Source organism: Pezoporus occidentalis, unplaced genomic scaffold, assembly GCF_034315485.1.
Source record: "Pezoporus occidentalis ecotype Australia unplaced genomic scaffold, CSIRO_AGI_Poc_V1 ctg7, whole genome shotgun sequence".
Classification (NCBI taxonomy): domain Eukaryota; kingdom Metazoa; phylum Chordata; class Aves; order Psittaciformes; family Psittacidae; genus Pezoporus; species Pezoporus occidentalis.
In genome coordinates, this window is record NW_026916052.1 from 8,067,971 (window position 1) to 8,091,934 (window position 23,964).

Genomic DNA, 23,964 nt, shown 5'->3' on the forward strand with positions numbered 1-23,964 from the left:
TAGAAGTCGGTAATACTTTTCATTAGGCCAGCTGATGTGACAGGATCCTTGTCACGTTATGCATATGGGCTGTACTTTTGCATTCCCAAGCTGTGATAGCAGCAGAGAAATCCAGTGGCTCACTTGATAATCAACCAAGCCCTCATCTCCCAGTATTGTTCCACTGGCTCCAGCTAACTATGCTTGTTTACATCCATGGGAAGCCATGTGAAAATATTTTCAATTTGTTCATTTATCAGTTACTAGCTTAATAAAACATGCTGGCACCTGCTGCCATCCCCTGAGTCAACAGAAGTCCCAGGGCTATTTCCTGTACATCCAATCTGACATCTATTATGACTGTAACTAGATTTGCAGCTCTTTAAGAACTCATGAATGGGTAATGAACCTTCAAAGCTGCGTATGGATGCCAAGTTGTGGTTCACAAGGAATTCAGGGGCATTACACCCAGGGCTGGCTTCACATGCCTTTCAGGCATAATTGGAGAAGAATGTTAAATCCTTTCCCAAATAAGCAAGCTAAAGGACCCTAGCATGGCCATCCTCCAACTCCACAGCAATTACACCTGTACAGCTTTCAGCACTCCATCCTTTTCCAACAGCCTTCTTCCTTCCTAATGAGGAGGAGAACAGGAAAGCAAGAAGAGAAACATCTGTAAGGCTCAATATGTAGAGCTCTATGTTATCCCTTGTAAATCCACATAAGGATTCAGCAGGCTTCAGCAAAGAATTAAGGTAGATTTAGCTAGCTGTGGAGACACTTGGCTTCTGAATCCTTTTCAGCAGTCTGTTCCTCATGCAGCCAAGGAGGATCTTTTTATATCAGCAACATTTAGTGACGAAGCTGTTCTGTAATGTCAGTAGCTTTTGTCAAAGGCTAAGAGGAAATATGAAAACTCAGAGCAGGAGTGTTTGATAGACCTTATTCAAGGTAGAAGTACTGCATCTGGAGAATCAGTTTCCCTGGTAAATGAATATAGTGAAAGAATTTCCTAGCATCAGTCTCTCAGTGTGTCTCTCCACTCAACTTGGAAATCGGTAAATCATGTAATATCAGGGGCACGTGCTGACCCATGAGGTTAAAGAGAAAAAGTTATTTGTCCAGGACCAGGAAATGGTAATTTAACTGAATCAACAGGAGCTAGATTACATCAGACCTGATTCTAGCTTGAAAGAGGCTCGTTTGTACTGCATATCCAGAAAAGCATACGTGGATTTTCTGTGTCTGAGAAGTGTCTCTGTGACACAGAACTGAACTGGTAGCAATTTGCTCTATTCTTAGCTGAAAGTTTCACAGGTGTCAGTTATTACAGACTGACAAAACTATAATTCCATACTTGAAATTAGTACAGGTGTTATGGATGCAAACTGTTCTGTACAGATGGGTAAAATCAAGACAAACATAGGGGTATTTCTATGTAGTAGATTAGAATGTGGGATTAAAAGTGTAAGTGCACTGGCGAAACTGCTCTTCCCCAGAACTCCCAGATGCCCTGAGATGTTGGTAAGTGGTAGCAAAGAGAAATCTGCCTCTATGTAATTTCTAATTTCTTGGTTGTTGGAAGAACCTCAGTCAGGCTATTCTGTATGTCTCGAGCTTGTCAGAGGACATAAGTGACTCAGACCTTGTTAGAGGCAATTTATTTGTCACCTGGTTGGAATTAAGGCACAAACGAGGCCAGATGTTGAAATACTTTAATAAACTCAAGTGTTTATTCCTGGAGAAAATGAAGGAAAGAAGGAGAGAAAGAATGATAAAAGGAGTTGCAAGCAGATAGTCACCACCCATGGATCCAGCGACGTCCCATTGATCCTCTTCATCCATGGTACTGCCAGTGGTGGGAGCTCAGCTCTGACCTCTCTGCCCTGTCCTTTTATGCTCATGTTCTTTGGGGCATTATTGATAATTCACATACAAACCGTAGAGAGACGGTACTCTAATGATGATCGGTGTAGTTTAGTGAACATATGCACAGTTCCAAAGAAGGAGTCCCACGAGGGTCCTCCTTCTGGTCATTATCGCTCATGCACCTTTTGCACATACTCAGGCAGCTCAAGTTATGTAAGTCTGCTAAGTGTGTTTCACAGTCCTGTGGAAGCTTATCAGCCTCGAACAGGGAGGTCAGAATGGTCCTGCCTTCATGATATCGAAAGCTAACATCCTTGTTCTTTGCTCCGCTCACAGTTATTCTTGCAAAGCTTTCATGGTCAAACGCAAGCGGTGTTTGAGACAAGCTCAATTTCTTGTTCTGACTCTCACATCGTGATTATCCTGGTAAGCAACGTGGTTAGAAGCACCATTGCAGAGGGATGAGGGCTTTCCCTGGCATGAGCAGTGCCCCTGCTCTGTGGGTTTGCCTTGAAATACTACACATCCTCAAAGTATTTTAACATATTCAAGACTCCAAATTGTTTATATATTATTTTTCACTACACATTTATGAGTACTGAAAGTAATTATGCCTTTCCTTTTCCTAGAGATGAGGAAACTGGAAGTAAAATGTGGCTTATCGACAGCCATCACATCTAGGTCTGGATTAGAAGTCTTTAAGGTAAAAAAAAACCTCCGCTCTTCAGACAAGAAAGAAACTAAATGGGAGGTTTCCTGTCTCCAGATGTGTTGTCCATTATGTTACCCAAACTCCTTTAAAAAAAATTATTGGCATCTGTGATCCCTACACTAATGGATTCTGCCATTATCTATGTGAAGGGAGTATTTCCCTTCACTGGTAAATGACAATTTTCATTAAATGTCTCATTTATAATGAGAGATAGTACAAAGTGAAACAAAAAAATGACTTTGTTGCTGTTGTAGCTTTGTATGTAATGCTTCTCAGGAGTCAGGGGAGGATGAAACGACAAGGCTGAAAAATCTAAATCTCTTTTATGGGCAAATCACTTTTCTCTGTCTAAACATTTTCATTATCAATCTACACTGTTCATGTTATTTCAGAAGTGACTGAAATGAGCAGACTAATCCAAAACAAATGTCTTTTGTATGTATGGTGACACGAAAATCTTTTCATAGGACTAAAGTGGCTGTTTCTCATAACATTATGCAAATGGACACCCTTTGTAGGATCTGGTAACATAATATTCTCAAGCACTTCAGGGGTCTTGTTTGGCAAGTGTGAATTTTTTTAGCTACCCATTCATACAGCTTGATTAGCTGCCTGTCCCTGAAAGTTTTCAACCTTCTTTATCTAATCTAAGGTGACAATATTTATAGAAATATTGTAAAGTCTTCTCACTGTTTCATCTCTTAGGAGGTTTATAACTTAACAATATTGCTACCTTGCCTACTACTCAGCTGCTAAAGCTGAGAGTACTGGGCTTGTTCCAGGGACACCTTATTGTGGCCTTTCAGATCTTAAAAGAGGCCTATAAGAAAGATGGGGAGAGACTTTTTAGCAGGGCCTGTTGCAATACAACAAGGGGTGATGGTTTTAAACTAGAAGAGGGGAGATTCAGGCTGGACATAAGGAAGAAACTTTTTACAATGGGGGTGGTAAAATACTGGCACAGGTTACTCAGAGAGGTGGTGGATGCACCATCCCTGGAGACATTCAAGGCCAGGCTGGATGTGGTTCTGGGCAACCTGATCTAGTTGAAGATGTCCAGGCCCCTTGCAGGGGCGTTGGAGTAGATGAGCTTTGAAGGTCCCTTCCAACCCAAACTGCTCTATGATTCTATGAAACTGTACCTAAGGTCTCTCCTGAAGCGGAGAAGACTTGCTGCTCATCAATTTGGTCTTCTGTACCCTCCTCACAGATTATAGGGACAATACCAGATGTTCCTAGACAAGCACTTTGCTCTTTACTGGATCATCAGACATATTAATCGATGCACCCATAGTTCTGCCTGTGCTGCAACAACAGCAGGTTAATTTGTGGTTATTGTTCCATGCCATACAAAGCAGCCTACACCTTTGATTACCTGCGAAGTGACATTAACATGCAGCTTTATTTTCAGCTCCACTTGCATTACCACCACCAAAGGACCATTTTCTTTCTGTGCTTCACTGGCAAAGAGGAGGCCACCTGCAGATGCCACAGCTGGTCTCTCAAAGCAGCAGCTTGGAAGTGAAGACAAAACCCACTCATCATTCAATGTTTTCAGGTAGTTTTAAATTCAGCACCAGCATCAACGTGTAAGAGAAAAATCCCAGCAAAGACTCCACATGGAAGAACCCTGCAGTACAGTCTAGTATTTTTCAAGGAGAAAGAGCCACTCTCTAGGAATATTTGTAACTGATTGTTAACACAAGTGTTTACTTATTGCTTAAGTTTTTATTTTGTTTTGTTTGTGACGGGTGTTTTTTTTCCAGCAATGGTCAAAGCTGTCACCCAAATATGGGCTAAATTTGACCCCTACCCTGAAGTACTGTGCAAAGAGCACACCTTCTCTAGCCCACAGTGAACCGCAGCTATTTGTTTCAACTACGTTCCAAGAACGTCCTTTAACGTGCTATTTCACCACGCACGTCTGAAGCCAGCAGGACTGAACAGACGTTGCTTCATCAAACAGCGGGGGGGGGGGGGAGACCGGCCCGGCCCGGGGACCAGGACGACGGGAGGACGGGACGGGACAGGATATGCCCCTGCCCCGCTGAGGGCGGCGGCTGGCCCTTGTCCTCTCCTCTTGCACTCCCCCTCGGGTTTAGCTCCTTGCCCGCCCCGTGCCTCACTGCATCCCCAAACCGCCCCCTCACCCCCTGTCAGCCAGGCGGGGCAAGACAAAGCAGGGGAGTCCATGGGGACGGCGGCAAAGATACGGGGCAACCACGTCGCACTCACGCTTCCCAGCACAGACGGGGCGGACTTTCCCCCCCCACGCCCCGCTAGGAAGAGGTGTGAGCGGAGCGCCGCCCGACGAGAAGTGGGAGGAAGAGGAGGAGGAAGGGGCCACAGTACTGTGGCCTCCTCGACGGCAGGGGCGGGGCGCCCCTATGCAAATGACTCCTCCTCTCGCAGCCAATAGGAGGGCGAGCCGAGCGGTGGGGGCGGGATTTTGCCCGGGGACTAGCGCTTCCCTCGACGGCACGGGCGCTGCGCTGCAGCGAGTCTCAGGAGTAGAGCGGGGAGCCGGGACGGGGCGGGCAGGCTGTGCCGTACTGCACTGCCCGGGGTGAGTACCCGCGGGGCCGGGGAGGGCGAGACGGCGCTTTCCTCAGGGTCGTGCTGGGCTCCCCCAGCCCGGGCACGCCGGTGTTGTCTCCCGAGACGGGAGCCCTGCTGTGCTCCCGAGGGCCGCTCAACATAAGCTGGAGCTCGCGGGCGCCGACCCGCCCTCAGCTGCAGCGGGACGGAGGGAGGGCAGCTCTGGGCCGGGCTCTGGCAGCGGTGGGCAGCACATCCGTTCCCCTGCTGTCGGGGCGAGTCCCGGTGCGCGGCCAGTGCTCGGCAGCAGGTCCAGCGCAGCCGGGGAGGCGGGAGGAACCGCGGGGCTTTCGGAGAGCCTTGCACCTCGATTTTGAGTAAAAGAAACTGCCCCCTATGAGTCGAGAGATGACGTCTGAAGCCCGGCGGCAGGGGATGGGGCTCGGGCTTTTGGGTCCAGGGGAACCTTGTCTGCCGTCGGATAGCTCTGGTCCCTCAAAAGAGGCGAAAGGGGTGGCTGGAGTTTTGCAGGATGGGGGAAGACCAGAGGCACCTTCAAATATGAGTCTCCTCATCTAGTCCCAGTAGGTATCTGCATTTCTATCTGCCTCGTTTGTCTGGCTTAGCGAGTATTAACATTTCATTAATAGCACTCATATATGGTTATGAATAGCTCCAGAGCAGATTTTGAAGAAATTCGGGTTTATAAGCAAAATATAATAGCTTTTACCCCTTCTTGGGCATCATCATGGCCAGATCTGCGAGTGGGTGCAAAAGTAGCACTTCTTTGATTGCTTCCTATCAACTGATATTCATTTCCTTTCCTGCCAAGAAGAATTCGTACTTGTGTATGTCTGAGATAACTGTATGTAACTGTGTGATACCAGGAAAGGAAATGACTAGAAGAGTAACACTGGCCTAAAACGGACATTCACACTTCTTGTTCCTGTTCTTTAGATGGTATTTTAGGAACCATTTTTTTAAGCTGTCAGGTGTCAAAATGGCAATATATGACTTTGTAAGAGGAGAATGCAATTTGAAGGATGCTGCTTTCCTACCAGTGGTGTTACTTGCTATTTAAATGATTTTTTTTTATATATTGAAGTGGTGAGACTACAAGATGACCATAGCTTTTTGTTTTATTATTCAAAGGTTTAACAGACAAACAGACTAAAGATCATCCTTAAGAAAGGATGGTGTAGGTGCCCAACACATCTGATTGCCTTTTTCTCATCTTGTTTTTTTCATTGGCTGCCTCGTATGACCACTGCTCTGAAACTGCAATTGCACAGTAGGTCACATGGCAAATATATCTGGTGTTTTGGCTGAGACTAAAACTGCAAGTGAACCTTGTTCTCGTAAGAGATCTTCATGCAGCATGGTGCATAAAATCTCTTGAGAGATTAAAATAGGGATAATGTGATAACTATCATCTGGGCACTGCAGATAAACATGATGCTGTGGAACACACAACTGCATATTATATCACAGTCACGGAGATTTTGGGTGCTGTGGGTTAGGCTTCATGCTGATGCCTTCCATTATAACAGTAACCAAGGTCTGCTCCAAAAGGAAAAATGGTAGCTGTCGTGATGCAGACAATATTCATAGAGAGGGAAGAGAATCTGCTGGGTGAAAAGAGTCATCCACATTGCTCCCCAGCATAGGCAGTAGGCCTGTGCTCGCCTGTAATCACACGTACACTGTGCTGGACACAGTGAGACTGGGAGCAGATAGCTCAACATAGATCTTGTGTGCAACAAATGGATTACTTCATGTTTCTAGTGCCAACACAGAGAACAAACTGATCGTTTCTCTTTCTATAAAAGATAAATCTTTTATACGTTGGAGTGCTGTATCTCTCTCCCTGGTCTTCTGCATGAAATGAACATAATTCCTTCAACTTCCCTTCCTCCAGGGTTGTATTTTCTAAACCATTTGGAGACAATCCTCAGTATGCTCCACTTTCCCAGTGTGATAATGGGTATAGGATGCAGTATTCCAACTGAGGCCTTACCTATGCCAAGCACAGTAAAACCAGTCCTTCCCATGTCATCTCTCATGTAAGACCTGTTTCATTTTTTACAGTGGCATTATATTGTGAACTTGGTTTTTGGCTTGCAGTCAGCTATAACCCCACCAATGCTTTCCTGCTACCAGGAACTAGGTGTTCCCTACTACATAAATCTATGTGAATAATTTCTTCTAAATGAACTGTACCAGGCTCATCTCTATTGAATTTCCTTTTATTTTTTTTGTTGGTATTTTTCTTACTTGCCAATATAATTTATCCTCCCCTCTGACAGCAAATGCTTGCTTCTGCTCCCTTCCAGTCCAGTGTCACCTGGAGACTGTAAAGGCTTATGTTTGGTTCCACTCTCCAAGTTGCTAATGGAAATATGGATAACCTCTGAGTATGACAGAAACCCATCACAATGCTGTCATATGCAAAAGCAGTTCTGACAGTGAGAAGACAACTGCTGTATCAAGCATGAAGGTGCTGGAACAGATACATTTGCCATTATCTTTTACTTGTCCCCCCGATTTGCTTTGACTCTTTGGTCATCCCTGTAGTGCAGGGATGACAGTGCCTGGTTAGAAATTACTGAGGCAGTGTTAATTTGAGCAAATAAGCTCATCTCAGCACCAAATGCGGGGTTACCACTTGTTTGCAGTTTTGCAGAGAAGCCATTTCTGGTTGCACTTGCATTTTGGGCTGCCCCCAAAACTTGCTCTCCATATGGGCCATCTCCAGTGAGAAGCATCATACCCAAAGAGCAGCAGCACTGCTCCTGCCTAGGGCTGTCTCTTGGGAACCCCTTCTTGGGGAGTGGGGGAACTCTGTGTGAGGGGAGCAATGAGGTTCTGCAGTTTCTGCATCTGTTTTGATAGCTTCTGCTGACTGTGTTTGAGCATCTTAGTATATCTCATCTGGCCTGTCACACAAAGTGTTCAGCGCTTCTCATCTAGAGCGTATTTCTGTAGTTTATCAAGAGGGAAAGATGTCACATCTCTTAACTTCAGAAGGCTTATAAGAAAGCTTATCATGTGTGCAGCTTTTGCTTTATCTGCTATGACAGTTAACACGTTAATTGCAAAGATTATTCCTGGAAAACATTTACAGAAGCCCAGACAGTGCTGAACTCTGCAGCTTTTCCTGCTACACCTTCCTTCTGTGCCATATATGTGTTAGTGTCAAATCACTTATTTTTGAAAGCAAGAATAAATCTTGCTTGACCTTTGTTTATGCCCCGTCAGGAACACATTCTGAGTACCACTGGCTGGTGTGTCCCTAATCTAGATATTGTCTCAAATTGTCTGGTACCTTGAACAGGCCTGTAAACACCCATGAGCTGCAAAATATGTCAAGTAATTGCCATAAAGCCTGCCAGCGCCTGACATGTCTTGGGGCTGAGCTGTGGGTATGTATGTGTGGCTGTGGGGTTATTTCCTGACTGAAACTATTTTGGCCCAGTTACAGTTGTGTAGATTTTGCAGTAGGATCCAGAACTGAGCCTCATGTGTACTGGCCCACATGAACAAATACCAAAGAAACATCCTGTATTTAACATTAAAGGGATTTTTTTAAAGAGCATTTAATCTGAGATGTTAACACTGCATTACAAGCTTTAAATATCTGTGTATTTTAAAAAGTAATGCTGTTGTGCTGATTTAGAAATGTCTGTAGAACGTGTTGCTTCTGACTGATGATCACATGCAGCCTTATATTTCTACCTGGATGCCAGCATAATGTCTTAATCACTTATAAATACCACTGCGTGGTAGCAGTAGTAGTTACATAAATGTGGTATGTACGTAACTATTTTGCTGAGCCAATGTATTTCAGGGAAGCTGGGGTAATTAATTAGATAATGTATGTACTCACAGCACTGTAGTGACAGCACTGCCTGTGAGTGCATCGTGTGATTTTCTTGCACAGTGACTTGTAATGATCCCAAGCTGTAGTAATTGCCAAGAAATACATGTACGGCTGTCTCACTGTTTATGTGAGTGGCATGGCTCTCTCTTAACCATTTGCCAAGCCATGGAGATACAGTTTTTGCTCCCCTAGCCTCCAGGTCATTTTTACCTGAAGACCTTAGTGCTCCCTATGGCAGGAAGGATGGTCATGCTGTACTCAGCCTAAATCACATTGCATGTACTGGAAAACACTGAATGAAGAGTGATGCGGGACTGGTTTTCTCCCCTCTGAGTAAAATACAATCCTGTGCATGTTTGGATACTTTTTTGTAATGGTGTTCTGGTTTTTGGCAAGCTGTGCACATTAAAACTGATTGGAGTCAGCTCACAGGTCTCAAGGATTCCAGGGATTTGGCAGGTTTTCAATGTCTGCAGTTGCTAACTGTATATTATATATATAACATAACAGAATATATAACTATATATTCTGATTTTAGCATCCTTATGAAAAGGAAGTGGCTAAATTTGGGATGTGCATTAGGCTTTCCTGTCCTTAACTTCCATTTGTACACAGAAGTATGATGACTGCTGGAGAGAGTTCCCAGTTTTGGGAAGTGTTCAAAAAACGCAAGTGTTTTCAGTTGGCCATCTACTGAAGGTGGAGAAAGTTTTTTGTCTGTTGCCCTAGTACAGCCTAGTTTTGATACTGATGTCTGCAAAACCTGATGACCAGCCTATGGCAAGCACCAAGATGGTTAACCGCATTGAATGCATCTGGGAGTACAAGATGCACCCCAGATCCTTGAATTTGTAGTTATGCTATCATACAAAAATTGAGAGTTACTTTATGCGGAAGAGACTGAGTACTGGTAAAGAAACTGAGTGAAGTCAAAGAAGAACCTTCAAAGCTATCAATATTCAAGCAATTATTACATCATTACTTTAAGTTAGAGGCAACAAACTATCTGAATGCTATTTTTTTCCCTCTAGGCCTTTCCTAGCCTTTAAAGTAGGAAGGGAACCACTGGAGATGTGGAGATTCTGGCAACTGCAGAAATAGCCTGCAAAGAATAAATAACTTGTTCCGGAACAAACAGAGAAGTGGACACTTCATGTAAGGTTTTGGAAAAAGAAACCTGCCATAAGACATTTGCAACTGCATACATTTCTCACTAGGGTGACTGAAAGTATAGAGGAGGTATCCTGCTGTATGCAGTCTTTGACAACAACATGAAGTGGATAGTGTCTATTAGTCTTCAAATACAGCTTCTTGCTGTATTTCTGTAGCTTTGTAACTGGTGCCTTGTGTTAACTGATGTATTTTCAGTCCTGAATATATTTTCTCTATTTTTAAACATTGCCCAATCCAAGAAACTGCAGAGAAGGTAAGTTCCTTTCAGTGCAGCTACAGAAAGATTTTGAAATGCTGATCTCTGTCATAGTTCTTAATACTGGAGTTTATATACAGATATGATCTTAAAACAGCTCCAGAAGGGAATCTATCCTAATAATTAGATTATGATTTTGGGTGTTTCCTTAAGCTCCTATAGATGAAAAGAAAGAAAAAAGAAATTTGAGAAATTCAAGCCTGCTGTTCCACCAGTGATGGGCAAGATTGGGAAATCAGGGAATTTAGTCTGAAAAGATGACTAGAATTCTGCTGTGAGCCAATTAGAAGCTCATGTGGAAAGAGGAAAACCTATTGTAAACAACAGTCTGTTTTCCAAGTTAATTAATATTATTAAATCTATTACTGGACAACAGATAGCAGGCAAAATTATTAAATCTGGTCTAAGACCACTGTTTCCAAAACAGAAAGATACTAGAAAATTATGATTAAATCTGAGATTCCAACTCCTAAATGAACGGTTTCAGCTGCATTTAACACTTCTTTTATCTATATATGACTTGAATTTTTGCTGCCACAGCAGCACACTATTTCTTTGTAACAGAGTGTGTTCGACTTAGCTAGTCCATCTAAGTGGATTTCCATCAATACTGCATCTTCTACAGACAGTATGGGAAGTTACTGGAATGTGCTGATGCACACTTGGCAATGAAGTAATTCTGCTTAGGAGCTGGTTATTTCCCAGTTGTTCACCACTTGTTTCTTGGGTCACATCTATTGTGTGTTATCCAACCAAGAGCACATGTCATTCAGAGATAGGCTGAGCCATGTGGGTTTGTAGTGGAGCACAAAAGGACTTCTTCCTTCTGAGTGAGAGAATTGCTGAGATGATATATTATTTTTAACTGGCTTCTTTTGAAGTATCTGTTGTTCCTCAGATAGGCCACTTCAACTGAAGTGAAAGCTTCATCTTGTAAAGCCCTACTCAAAGATCAGAATGATTACTGACTAGACTTCTGTTAATCCACAAGCTGGTGTTAACTAGCAGCTGCCTTTTATGAGTGCAGTAAATAGAAAAGACATAAACTGTCTTCCTTCCCAGTGATGAAATTTGGATGATATACTGAAACTGCAGCTTTATTTCACTGTTTGTCCCCAAACTGAGGTGTGGATAAGATATACAAATGTCAAAGCTCAAATAAAGGTGTGCAACTCTTTTGTTTCTACAGAAATAACTTTTCATCTTTATGTTATTTCTATGTTGATAACATTAGCACAGCAGTGCAAGTATGCTCTGCAGGACTCCTATTGGTATGTGTGTTGGGCTAACAGAAAGGGGTTTTATGTGTATGCACAGGTACAGATTTTCAGAGCCAGATTTTCCTTTCCCATCTGAAATCCCATATCACAGAGAGTTGTATGGGCTGCAGTCTTACTGCAACAGGACAGCTCACTTCTTTCTCATGCATCGTGGGAGAGCTAGTCATTATGGTAATTAATATCAAGAAGTAGCATGCCAACATGAAGAGTACTGAACACATCCTCAGCTGACTGTATATACTTGGTGCGTGTCTGGTTTTAAAGTTGTAACCTCTACAGTCATTACCTAGCCTATATTTCCTGTGTGTGAGTGTGTATGGTTGGGTGTACACACCATGATGGACTGCAGAAGGAACCTGTTTTTTACAGGGATAGATTTAGCTAGCTCAAAAATACAAACATGGAAGGATATGTTCCAGTTTGAATATGCACAGTATTTTAGAAGAAAATCAAACTAGCAGCTAATCTATTAAAACACACACTCTGAGAATTAAGGTATTTATACTTTTGGGGCTGTTATTCCAGAATACAGAGCAGTTGGTGTTTTGATATTCTAATGTGTTAGCTGTATCTTAAATAAACCTGTGTTAAAGAAATAAGTGCTAAATATTTAGCACTCATGGTCAAATTCACCAACTTTTGATGTAAAGCTGAGTACAAGAACAATCTGAACTTGACTTTTGGATGTTGTACAATCCATCCCCCCTCAAAACACACACAGGTAGTTCAGGTTGGTGAGGGTCATGTCCAGTACAGTTTTGAGTATCTTCAAGGATGCAGATTCCAAAACTTCTCCTGGCACCTTTTCTAGTGTTTCTGAAAGTTTGGGATTTGGGTTGTTTTTTTTTTTTCCCTTTTTTCCCCTACTATGTAGCTGGCTTTTCCCGTGTTTTCACTTGGGTCTGTTGCCTCTTGTGCTGTCGCTGTACATCTCCATGAAGGGTCTTCCCTTGCATTGCACAATTGGTGCAACAAGATCTCCCTTAAGCTTCCTGTTTTCCAGGCTGAACGTTCCCAGCTGTCTCAGCCTCTCCTCGTACACCAAGTGCTTCAGCACCTCTGACCACCTTGGTGTCCTCCCCTGGGCTCACCCCAATGTGTCCATGTCTCTTGTGCTGGGGAGCCCCGGCACCCACACAGCACTCCAGATGTGTACTCTCAGGTGTCAGATGGAAGGGGTCACTTCCCTCCACCACTGTTGCTGCTCCAGCCCAGGATGCAGTTGGCCTCCATTGCCACAAGGGCGCATTGCTTACTCGATGTCCACCGGCACACCAACGTCCTTCTCTGCAGAGCTGCTTTCTAGCCTGGGAGCCCAACTTATACTGCTGTGCCAGGCCCTATATGAAAAGAGAGACTATTGCTCGTTTTAAAGAATTAGTGCTGAGATTATCCTTAACAACTACTAATGCACTATATATTAATACACTGCTGTTTTAATGGCAAGCAATGCTATCAACATGTAAGCAGATGTAAACTTCCCTGAGTAACAACAGGATCTGATAAAGGAGGTCAACCTTTCTAAATGCTGATCCGTTGAGCTGAAATTTTTCAGGTATTTGTTCCCCCCTCCTTTCTCATGCTTGTTTGTGCATTTTTTTCATCTCTTTAGTGTCAGTTTTGTCCCTGACACTATCAAAGGAATGCTTGGAAGTTACTGTCCTCTCTTGGGAAGCTCTGGTTCCCCTATGTTTGAAATGGGAATTTGAAGTGGGGAAAGACCTGTGGTGGCATTGCATTTGAGCCTACTGTTTTTCTTCTATAAAACTCCTAAAATTTTGCCAAATTATGAATTTCTCAAAGCAGGAGTTTGCAAGTGTCCCAAATAAATCTACTTGTTCCTTGAGCTAAAGGTGCTCAAGAAAGTTGAAATCTAAACATTTTCATGAACCTCACAGATTTTTTGGGGTAAATATTGCAAATGCTTACCCACAGAGTAATTGAGCATACTATGGCACAAAGCTGAATAGCTGTTGAATTGTGTCCTCTGCAATCTGTGGCGTTTGTGGCCTAATATGATGCTGAAGTACATGCAGAAAGTCTTTTTTTTTTTTTTGTCCTTCATCCTGTCCAGTAAATGTATGAAGATAAAGAAAAGCATCTTGAAAATGGGAAGGTGAAGTGGGAAGCTGGCTAGGTGGTGAACTTCAGAAACACAGAGAAAACAACAGGACTTGGGGAGAATAAAAGATGTCCAAAAGTCCCTGATTTTGCAGGACTCTGAAGTCAGGCTTGAAGAGGTGGCATCCTTTGGTTAGGAGCCATTACCCTGATGGGTACAGGTCCTCAGTGCAGAGTTAAAAACTCCTAATGTTGACTACCTTGAATGTAAGCTTTGGTATGTAGTTTCAAATAACGTAGTTTTTAGAGCTAAGCACGTAGAAACTGGGAAACTCCAGGTTAAAGATTCTCAGTGCAGCTATAATTTGATTCTTCTATTCACATTTAGAATTGGATTCTACTGGATCTGCTGGTCACGGAAGTTCTGGGTGATGCTGTACATATCATTGGAGACAAGCTTCTCACACGTGGCCTTGATCCATGTGCTCATTCACTGATGTCCAGCTTGTTACTTTACCATCTTACTCGGTCCCCAAGGCTTGCAGCAGTGACCAAAGTCAGAAGCAGCTGACTTCTGAACATACCAGGTATGAAAACCTGTGCTTCAGGTGTCTCAAGTGGGCATCATAACTCATCAAAAGTGATAATGTTGTCCTTAATCACTGTGGGCTGAAACCTGTGTCTGTGGATGGGGCTCTTAGGTCTGCCTCCCCCAGAAGACTGCTATGAGCTTATGGAGCTTTCCAGAGATTTCACAGGAGAAATCCCTGAGGAAATTTACAGTAGCAACATAGTAAGTGAGATTATCCCTTTATGTTGTGCAAGTTTTATTCAGCACACACAGACTGTAGGCAGAGACTTGATGGAAGTGAAAGGACATAGGACAGTGTTTAACTGCATGATCTTCCTGTGTGTAGGCAACACCATGATCTGAGGCCACACTTGGCAGCTCCTTACTTTTCTTTTAATGCTTGACTTTTTAACCTTTCATGTTGTATTAAAAAAAAGCATTATTTGTATCGAGATGCTACAGAATTAGTATACAGATGCACTACAGCATTAGTATCTTCTTGTTGTGAATTACCATGTATTTCCTTCTCCATTTCTTCCTATTTTTTTTAAATCCATCACCCTTGTATAGTTGTGGGTGAGAAAGGCAAGTTGCAATTTATACTTTTCAGGGTAGAGAGAAGGAAGGGTAGACCTATTCCTACAAAACCATGACTTTATTACATAGCAGCTTTTAGTGTGTTTTTCTGTTTGTGTTTTTCAAGCACAAAGAATAACATGTAATTATTGTTGAGCCAGCTGTCGGTCTGCTCTCTGTGGAAGGAAAGCTGATGAAATACAGTTTTTCTCAGGTTCGGGGAACGGCAAGCACAAAGGCAACATAGTCCTGCACACACATGAGTTAGTTTACACCGAATGGCACCTTGCTGCTGTGGACTGCCATTTTAAAGTCATAAAAAACATCGTGTGCTGTTAAACGTAGATGCTAAACACAAAAAGAATAAATTGCTGAACACAGCACATGACAGTTCAAGGATGAGGCTAGAAGTAGGATTGTCAGCTTTAGGGAAGCCAGTAAGAGTCATGAATGCAGTCAGATGAGCATTGTGAGTTGAATCTATGTGGCTTATATTTTAAATTCAATTACATTACATGGGCAGATTCCTGAATGAAGGCTGTTCTGTCAGGATATTAATGGACTTTATTGATTTACATTGCTTGTAAAAGAAATGGTTTAAGTTGAAATTCACTTGTTTGCTTCATTGTAAATGTGATCCTAATCTGGATGCTTCGCAAGACCAGCATATACACCACAATGAACTACATGAGCCCAGGGGGCTGTACCTGTGATGGAATCTTTCCAATATCCTCCCTAATGTCTTTAACACGTTGAACAGTCCCATGAAACTGATTATAAACTTGCAGTTTTAATTCACATTAGATCTAGGCCTATTCTCCTGAGCATGTAGATATGTGACTTTTCTTAACCTGGGAATAACTGCTGATTCGATGAAGGGATGTGTTGTTCATGGTGGTAGCATGTTTGTAAATGCTGTGAAGACACTTTAATTCCTGGGAAAACAAAAATGAATCCTGCAGACACAGAGATCTAGAGGTGTCCTGTTTGGTGCCGATTCTTAACATGGTTCTCTTTCTTACTAATTTAAATGAGTCATGGGAGATACAGATTTTGTGAAGGGAAGTTTACAGCTTAAACATACTTAAATGAGACTTATGCTTTGTTACCATGTAACTGATCTGTGCAGATTACTCATTCTGTGTTTTTTTTAATGAAATTTGTAGTTAAGTACATGTGAAGCAAACACATAGAAAACAGATCCTGATCTGGAACAATGGTGTTACTTTATTCCTCCAGTAGGATGTTTCCATCATACAAAAAATAAGGTTTGGGTGGATGGTTTTGCTTACAAAATGCTGCTAGCACTGTGTTGTTTTGTCTGACACTTGGTATGCCATGGTCAGTGGTTGCATCTGGAGGCCCTATATGTGTCTTTGCTTTATTTATTTATTTATTTATTTATTTATTTATTTATCCTACCTTGATACTTTCCACACCATTTCTCAAAACTTTTTTTCCTCAAATGCCATTTCTGGCTCTGAGAGGCTTCCCAGTCTTTCCTCAGGAAAAGCAAGCTTAGAATGACAGAGGACCTGTGACATTTGGGGCAGTTGATATAATGAAGGGTCAGGATCTAGACAAGAGTTCTCTAATGAACAGTGGTGGGAAGCATTCAGCTAATAATACATCTTCACATATTGATAGCTGCAGGCTTTCTATCATTTGTTCAAGAGTTTGTTTTTTTCTCCAAGTGAAAGACTAGCATTTGTGGTGGGGGAGAACTGTCTAATCGAACTTTTGGATTTGTCTTCAGGATTTTTTGTCTTATCTCTTGAACTTTTTTGGATTCTAAGTGTTGTAGTTCCTAGAAGAGGGTTCTAGCACCAGTGTTTTGTATCTGAGATCCATCAGTGTAAAACATACACTGAACAAATTAAAAATAGATATTTTGGGTTACCTTTGATGTAATTATGTTATCTGTGATCCTTACTGGTCCCTTCCAGCTCAAAGTATTCTATGATGTAGTTATTAGTTATGAACTTCTAATACTTGTAAATCAGTATTTTATTTACTTTAAACTTCTTTCCTTCTCTTCCTCTACTTACAGGCAGGATGAAGGACCGGCTAAACGAGCTGCATGAATTAGCCAGGTTACACAACCAACAGTTTACTGAAAGTGAGGATGATGAAAATTCACCCCACGATGTTCTGCTTTATGAGACTGATTATGCCTTGGAAATTCTCCATAACGACATACAGAACATCCGGACAGAAAATGACTATCTAAAAGAGGATGTGAAGCGGCTCAGAAAGCAAAACAACCGCTTTCTTACTTCCATGCGCCGTCTTAGTAGCATCAAACGAGATACTAATTGTATTGCCAGAGACATTAAGGCCCGTGGAGAAAGCATCCACAGGAAACTTCACATAATGAGAGATTTCTGTGAAGATGCAGTAACAAAATATGGGGCTATGTCTGTTATTGCCAGGGTAGCAAAGAACCACTACGTTGATCTCATGCACTCATTTCAGGGAGCCATGTTTGAATACAATGCAGCAGAGATGAACCAACGAGAGAACTGCAAGATTCGAATTCAGCGGCAGCTAGAGATAATGGGCAAAGATGTTTCTGGCAACCAGATTGAGGAGATGATTGAGCAAGGCAAGTGGGATGTTTTCTCTGAGAATCTCTTGTCAGAAGTTAAGGGGGCTCGCTCTGCCTTGAATGAGATTGAGACACGTCATAAGGAGCTTGTGAAGTTAGAAGGTCGCATCAAGGAAGTTCATGAGCTCTTTCTGCAGGTGGCCTTACTAGTGGAGGAACAGGCAGACACCTTTGACGTCATTGAGATAAATATGCAAAATGTTGAGGACTATGTAGGAGAAGCTAAAGAGCAAGTGAAAAAAGCTTTGGAATACAGAAGAAAACACCCCCTCAGAACAATCCTCTGCTGCTGCTTATCCTGCTGCAGAAGATGATTGTCCCACTGAAGCTATCACAGACTGACCTGAATATCTTCAAAATCAGGCATTCATTTCAGTGACTTTTTTCTAATGACAACCCCTGTTGAATTTGTTCATCGTCTTTTAACTAAATGTGCTGAAGGCTGTTCTATTTGAGGCCTCCTAGAAATGTTGATAAAACAATTTTTAATCTGTTTTTAATTGAAATGTACTCTGTTGCTGTAATTAGAGGTACAAGAAGATCTCTGCAGTGATACTTGCTTCAGATAGGCAGCAAAGAGGAATGAATGACGGGCTAATAACTCAGTCTAGGGAAGATGAGAAATTTCAAGAAGTAACTTTATTGTCTAAGTGACTCTGCAGGTGGTGCAGCCTTACCGCCTGGTGCAGCCTTACCGCCTGGGGAGACACAATACATGACAGAATCAGGTTTCAATTTTAACTAGTTTGGACCCTACTCAATGCAAATACTTGAAGAGATTTTCACTCTGGTGAAAGCCTGGTAGCAGGAGCAGGACACAGAACTAGTTTCTATTTCAACTTGACTTCCACCTGAATCTCAACAGAAGTAACTGCACCTTAAATGACAGTATGCACATTTTGCTGTTTGTGTGCAAGTGATTGCTTTTCTCAATTTTGAGTATCCACAACTTTGTCAAGGTGGCTAGAAGCACTGCAACATCAAGGCACCTCACCGACTTTTAACTTGAGCCACTGTCTGCACTCTCAATTTCAAAACTGCCATGCTTTTATGCTTCTAATACATTCTTCTGCCAATAAACACTTCAGCCAGAAGGGAGGCATGCAGTGGCCTTCTGCAGCAGCACACACAAGAAGAAAACTGTTGGGGAATCGAGAAGGCATTTTAGGGTTTCCTGTGCTGGCACATACACACAATTTTAGTGAAAGGATTATCCTGTCAATAGGCTTCTATTTTTTTAGTAAGAATTAAAATGGATTTTTTATGTCTATTTTTAATAATATGAAGGATTAAATTTATCAAAATGCAGTTTTACTGTACAAAACTATGGTTTTTCTCCCACTGTTAGGAAATCTCCACCTGGGAAGAAAGTAGACATATTTCTTCTGAACACCCGAAGAAGACAGAAAATAACATTTTAATGTCATTTCAGTGCTCTTTTCAAACTTGAAAGTAATCTTTCCTTTTGTGTAAAGGGAGTCTGGCCAAACTAGATTTAGAATATGAGGAGGTAACAGAAAAATTGCAGCTCCGGAAACCACTGAAAGTCGTCCGTGAAACATGCATTCATGAAGTCTGGTGAGTGATTATAGCTCCTACTTCTGGAGGTTTTCCAAGTATTATATTTCTAGGTGGCTTCCTGATACACTGTGATCTACTGCTGTCCTCTGAATTAATGCAGGACATTTTTTTTTCAGAAGTTACTGATTTTTTTTTAAACTGCTGATCCTATTTGTACCTATTTTAATAAATATATTTAAACATTTCAAATATTTTGTATTTGGGAGTTTTCCTCAGGAGATGTGCATAGCTATCTCTCTGCACCAATCACAATGAAACTTTTTTTCTTCTGATCTTTTGAACACTAATTTTATATGTGCAAAAACACCCAAGAGTTTTGTACTGTTTATATTGATATAACAGCAAAATAAATTCAACTTCCATGCTTTTGTATCCTAGTGGGAAATGTTTCTTAGCCAGATGGGCTTTTTTACACAAATAAAAGAGCTCTTCTCAGGCACTGAAAGTCTCTTTTGCTGAAGAACCTGTTTGTGATAACATGGAAGAGTTAGGAATGCCAATCTTCTAAACTAGAAAATATTTTGATAATTAGTGATGTCTTGATTATATCAGTATTATGCTTGCCTGAGGACCTCTCCAACAACCCCATGTTCAAACCTGAAGTGGGAGAAAGGAGGGTGTTGAGCTGGCACCATTACCAGTAGCTTTGGTGCTACTCAAGAAGACAAAGTCATTTACGCCATAGGTATTGCCATTCAATGGAAGTCAATGGAACAGTGCATCTGTAGAGAAACACCCTAAACCTCTGAGGGTCAGCGTGTGGGCATGAATCAATGAGGAATGAAATATATATTTCATTTTGTCTGCATAATCTAGCACTCAGCAATGCTTTTGATAGAAATGTGTACATATATTTTTTTGTTGGTTTCTTTTTTACACATATGTATGTCTACACATGGAATAAAAGATTTCATAAGAAAATCTGAAAGTGCAGAGCGTTTTACATTGAATAAGCATCTCTGAGCAGCTTCTTGCATTGTGGAAGTTTAGTTTCAAAGCTGCTAGACTGATCTCTGAGTTGATGAAAGGAGATTAAACAGTGCCTAAAAAAGCCCTCCTCGTATTTGTTGCCACAGTAAATCAAATGTGTTCCATATTGAGATAGACTTACTATAATTTTTCCTATAAAACCCATGAAAAAAATAGTTTCATTTGTTCTAAAATGATTCTCTACTGCAAGAAAAAATAAAATCTATTCTGGCAGTTCTGAGAGATCTTGATGATTTCATTAGTAGATATGCAATGCTTATACTTGAATCTTTAGTCTGATTTGAGGCGCAGGGAAATAAAGCAAAAGCATGAGGAAAATGTAATTGCAGACCTTCTCTCCAGCCTGTTGCTGCAAGGAAGAAACTGAGAATTATTGAAATACCAGCTTGAGACCCTTTAACTATTTTTAAGTCACACTGTGAATAGAGGCACTTAAAAAATTATTTCCAGTAACTGAAGGAATGGTTCTCTTCCTTGCAAACATGTGTTCATTGCTTAATACTATGTGGGGTTTTCTATCCCTCAGTTGTGTAAGAAATGAAATGTTGCCAGCCCATGAACTTGCCTAGTCACAGTTAAACAGGCTGTTGAAAAAAGCTGATCACACTATAGTTGCAAAGACTCATGCCACACAGGATGAGTGGAAGAAGATGATAAAAGTAGCTTGATGATATTTTAGCATACTAATAACAGAAACTGCAGAATGAACATCTTCATGCTTTCTGAGGAAAGCTGCCTTTTCGCTCTGAAAGTCAGAACAACTCCTGTGGAGATATATGTGGCATATTCCATGGTTTGTTTTTTAATTTTCCCTCATGTGGCTGACCCTATAGTTGGGTTTGAGGGGAAAACAGTTAAAATGTAAGGGTTCAGCTTTTAGGGTTGTTGTTAGTTTGGTTTTGTTTCCTACTGAAAGCAGTAGAAACTTCACAAACCTCCCTCACACCTTTCAAATTTCAGCCCTTCCTGAAGAGAAGGAAGGAGAGAAAGGAGAATTGGCAACCAGGCACACCTGGCTCCTTCTAAAAATATAAGAGAATTGCATAAGTATAAAAGAGGAAAAAAAAAAACCAACCTATTACAAAATATAATGTTTGATATATAATGGTGAACTTCCTGGATATGTGTATGAGTCTCCATTTCATCTTTTGTTTTGGCTTATTTGTTTTTTATTTTTGTTTGGTTTGGTTTGAGCTTTTTGTTGTTATTGAGTGTTTTGAATGGATTTAATTTTAGAGAAATGGCAGTGAAACAATTGCTACTTCAAAGCAAGGGACTCAGACTATGGACACATTCGCACACTGTAGCAGGCATCTCTCTGCATGTGTTTTGGGAGAAACTTCTTGAAGTAAAGCTATAGCTCTGTGATTAAGACATCTTCGTTCTGGAGGCTGAACTGAGTAGCTAAACTAAGCCTTTCTAATCTAACCCACATTAAGGATGTTTTGAATGCACAGCCCAAGTTGTATTTTGTAATTTCTTGAAAACAAAGCAGGTTCTCTAGATTTTTAAACCATGGGAGATATCTGGAATTTATCTGAAAAGGAGAGCTACATGTGGTTGTTTCCATCTCTAGGGAAGTATCACAGATACGATGAAGGCAGGAAACGGTGTCCTTTAACAGATACTGCATGTGGTGATTAATCTATTTCCGACACAATGTGATTTGCACATGGAGCCATGGTATTTGTTTCTCTAATATGTAAGAAGGTGATAGCAGGTCTATCTTCCATGTTTTTAGCATAGTGTCTTCATAATAGCTGAGCTGAAGCCAGTAACAGCTGGTGGAAGACTGCTCCACTGTTACACCTTAGCTTACAGCGCATACATTGTTAGGGCATAAAGTCTTGACAGGAAAAAGTAACATTTTCGTATGTTTCTGAGAAATAAAGAAGAATAGAGAATGAGATAACTGATGATATTTCTCTACTCAGTGCTCTGCTGCAAGGCACAACCCTACTGAACGGGGAGCAGTGCTAGTCATGCTATGATGCCCATTCTAAGCACATGATACAGCGGGGTAAGTTCCAAAAAGCTGTTCTTTCATTCATGGGCTCCAGCGAGTGAATAAAATTAAAGGAAAAGAAGGTGTGAGTTTCACATTTTTTCTTCATCTATGCAAAATGTTAACAATTCACTTTTATTGTATGTGAGAAGTATTTTCCTTCACTGGCATGCCTTGTGTACTGGGGGTCTCTGAGCAGTAATAGGCTGAAGAGGTTAGACACCACCTGCACCCGCAAATTCGCAACACAGATGGCTTACAAAGGGCCAACTACAACCAGGGTGTCCAACAGCAGAGCAGTGTTATGTGCTCCTGTTCTTACCAGGAAGCAGCTGCCCTCTGCGTGCCCCCTCCAGTTTGCCAGAGGCTGCCAGTCTAGCCTCCCCAGCCTGCGTTGTACTGGGTTTCTCATCCCTTGGGGGCAGGTTCAAAGGTGGCAAAGTTTAGCGGGATGCAGGATGACCATTTTCTCCTCTGGAAATTGGTCAGCAAAGATGGCAAGAGTGGGAGCCTGTGTGGTGACAAGGCCAGTGATGGTCCACTTTCTCATTTCCCATTCCCATTCCCCTCTTAACAGGGAGGAAGGGCAAGCTCTCAGTGCAGGCACTAAACCTGGGTATTGCAATAGGTGCTTTCACAGATGATGCATCTAGTGGTGATTGGCAAAAAAAAAATCTTTCCTCAGCAATATCTTTCCCTAATGACGCATACTTGATAGCTTCAGACCCTGTTGTTTCTGGTTTTCTTCTATGAGCAAGGGAAGAGCTACTGCAGGAAACAGCTGGGCATAAATAAGCTAAACGCCAATAACACCGCGTTTCCAGAGAGTACCTCTCAGTTGGTATTTCACCCGGCAGCATCGCCCGAGGGAAGGGGAAGCCGGCAGAAAAGTGCTGAGTTGTTTCACTTTTTGCTGCTTTGAGCTTTATAGGTGCGAATTCCCCCCAGCCCTCTCATTCCCCCGACCAACAGCGCCGGCACCGCGGCCCTCCCCGGCTCTCCCACCCTTCTCGTTTCAGCGCGCCCATGGGCCCGCACGGAGCGGCCCTGGGCCGGCACCCCCTATCCTCCGTCCGCACCCCAACGCCCCCCGCGCTCTCTTCTCAGTGCCGGGCCGCGCCAGCCCCGCGCACCTCCCCCGCCACCCCCCAACTCTTCCGCTCTGGCCCTCGGTCTCTCACGGGCCCCACGGCAGAGCAAGGCTCCCGGCCCTGCCCGCCCGCCCGCTGCCGGGAGGGGCTGCTCGCGCCCGTAGCCCTAAGCGCTCTGCGCCCTGCCGCGCAGGAAATCAAGGCGAGAGGACGCCGGTGGAGGGTCGCAGGGAGCAGCGGGTCGGGCGGGGACGGGAGGAAGCGCCACCTTGGATGTAGGAGCGGCTGGGAGCGGCTTCTGTATCTGCACCAGGATGGCCGAGTGGTTAAGGCGTTGGACTTAAGATCCAATGGACGTATGTCCGCGTGGGTTCGAACCCCACTCCTGGTAAAAGTCAAGTTTTTTTTTTTCCCGGAGCCCTCCTGCTTTGCCGAGAAGGACGCGGTGCTCAGGCTGAGGTGCGGCCGCCGGCAGCTGCCGACCGCGGCGGGAGGCAGAGGGGGAGCGGCGCTGAAGCGGGCGGCGGCCGGCACTCGGCCTGCGGAGCAGCCGCGCCGCTGGGCCGGCGAGGGTGGTGTGAGCCGGCTACGGCTGAAGCGGGCCTGCCTGCCCCGCTCGGCCGGCTGTGCTGGGCCTCTGGGCTTCGCGTTGAACACCGCAACCTTAGCTTAAAGTTGGTCGGTTTCACAACTTAATCTTGAGGCGTTTATATACTATATGTATCTATTATCTATATACGTGTGTATGTATATATATACGTTTTTTCGTGTCTCTGGCAGGCAGCTCGGGCCTG

At 42.7% G+C, this 23,964-nt stretch overlaps 1 protein-coding gene and 1 non-coding gene across 3 annotated transcripts; both read left to right on the forward strand.

The window, feature by feature from the left end:
* Positions 1–13,004: 13,004 nt before the first annotated feature.
* On the forward strand, positions 13,005–17,898 carry STX11 (syntaxin 11). Of its 2 annotated transcripts, XM_062641651.1 has the most exons (3): positions 13,005–14,335; positions 14,450–14,541; positions 16,946–17,898. In XM_062641651.1, exon 3 carries the CDS (start codon positions 16,951–16,953, stop codon positions 17,815–17,817), a length of 867 nt encoding a protein of 288 aa, XP_062497635.1. In that variant the 5' UTR covers positions 13,005–14,335; positions 14,450–14,541; positions 16,946–16,950; the 3' UTR covers positions 17,818–17,898. The 2 variants fall into 2 exon arrangements, with proteins under 2 accessions (XP_062497635.1, XP_062497634.1); XM_062641650.1 differs by lacking the exon at positions 14,450–14,541 and having other exon boundaries at positions 13,008–14,335.
* A 5,580-nt stretch (positions 17,899–23,478) lies between these two features.
* TRNAL-UAA (transfer RNA leucine (anticodon UAA)) lies at positions 23,479–23,561 on the forward strand. The gene has a single exon. It is a non-coding gene; the product is annotated as a tRNA-Leu (tRNA).
* Positions 23,562–23,964: the final 403 nt, after the last annotated feature.

Coding starts and splice junctions, on each gene's coding strand:
- STX11 (XM_062641651.1), top strand. CDS start 16,951: ATGAAGGACCGGCTAAACGAGCTGCATGAATTAGCCAGGTTACACAAC.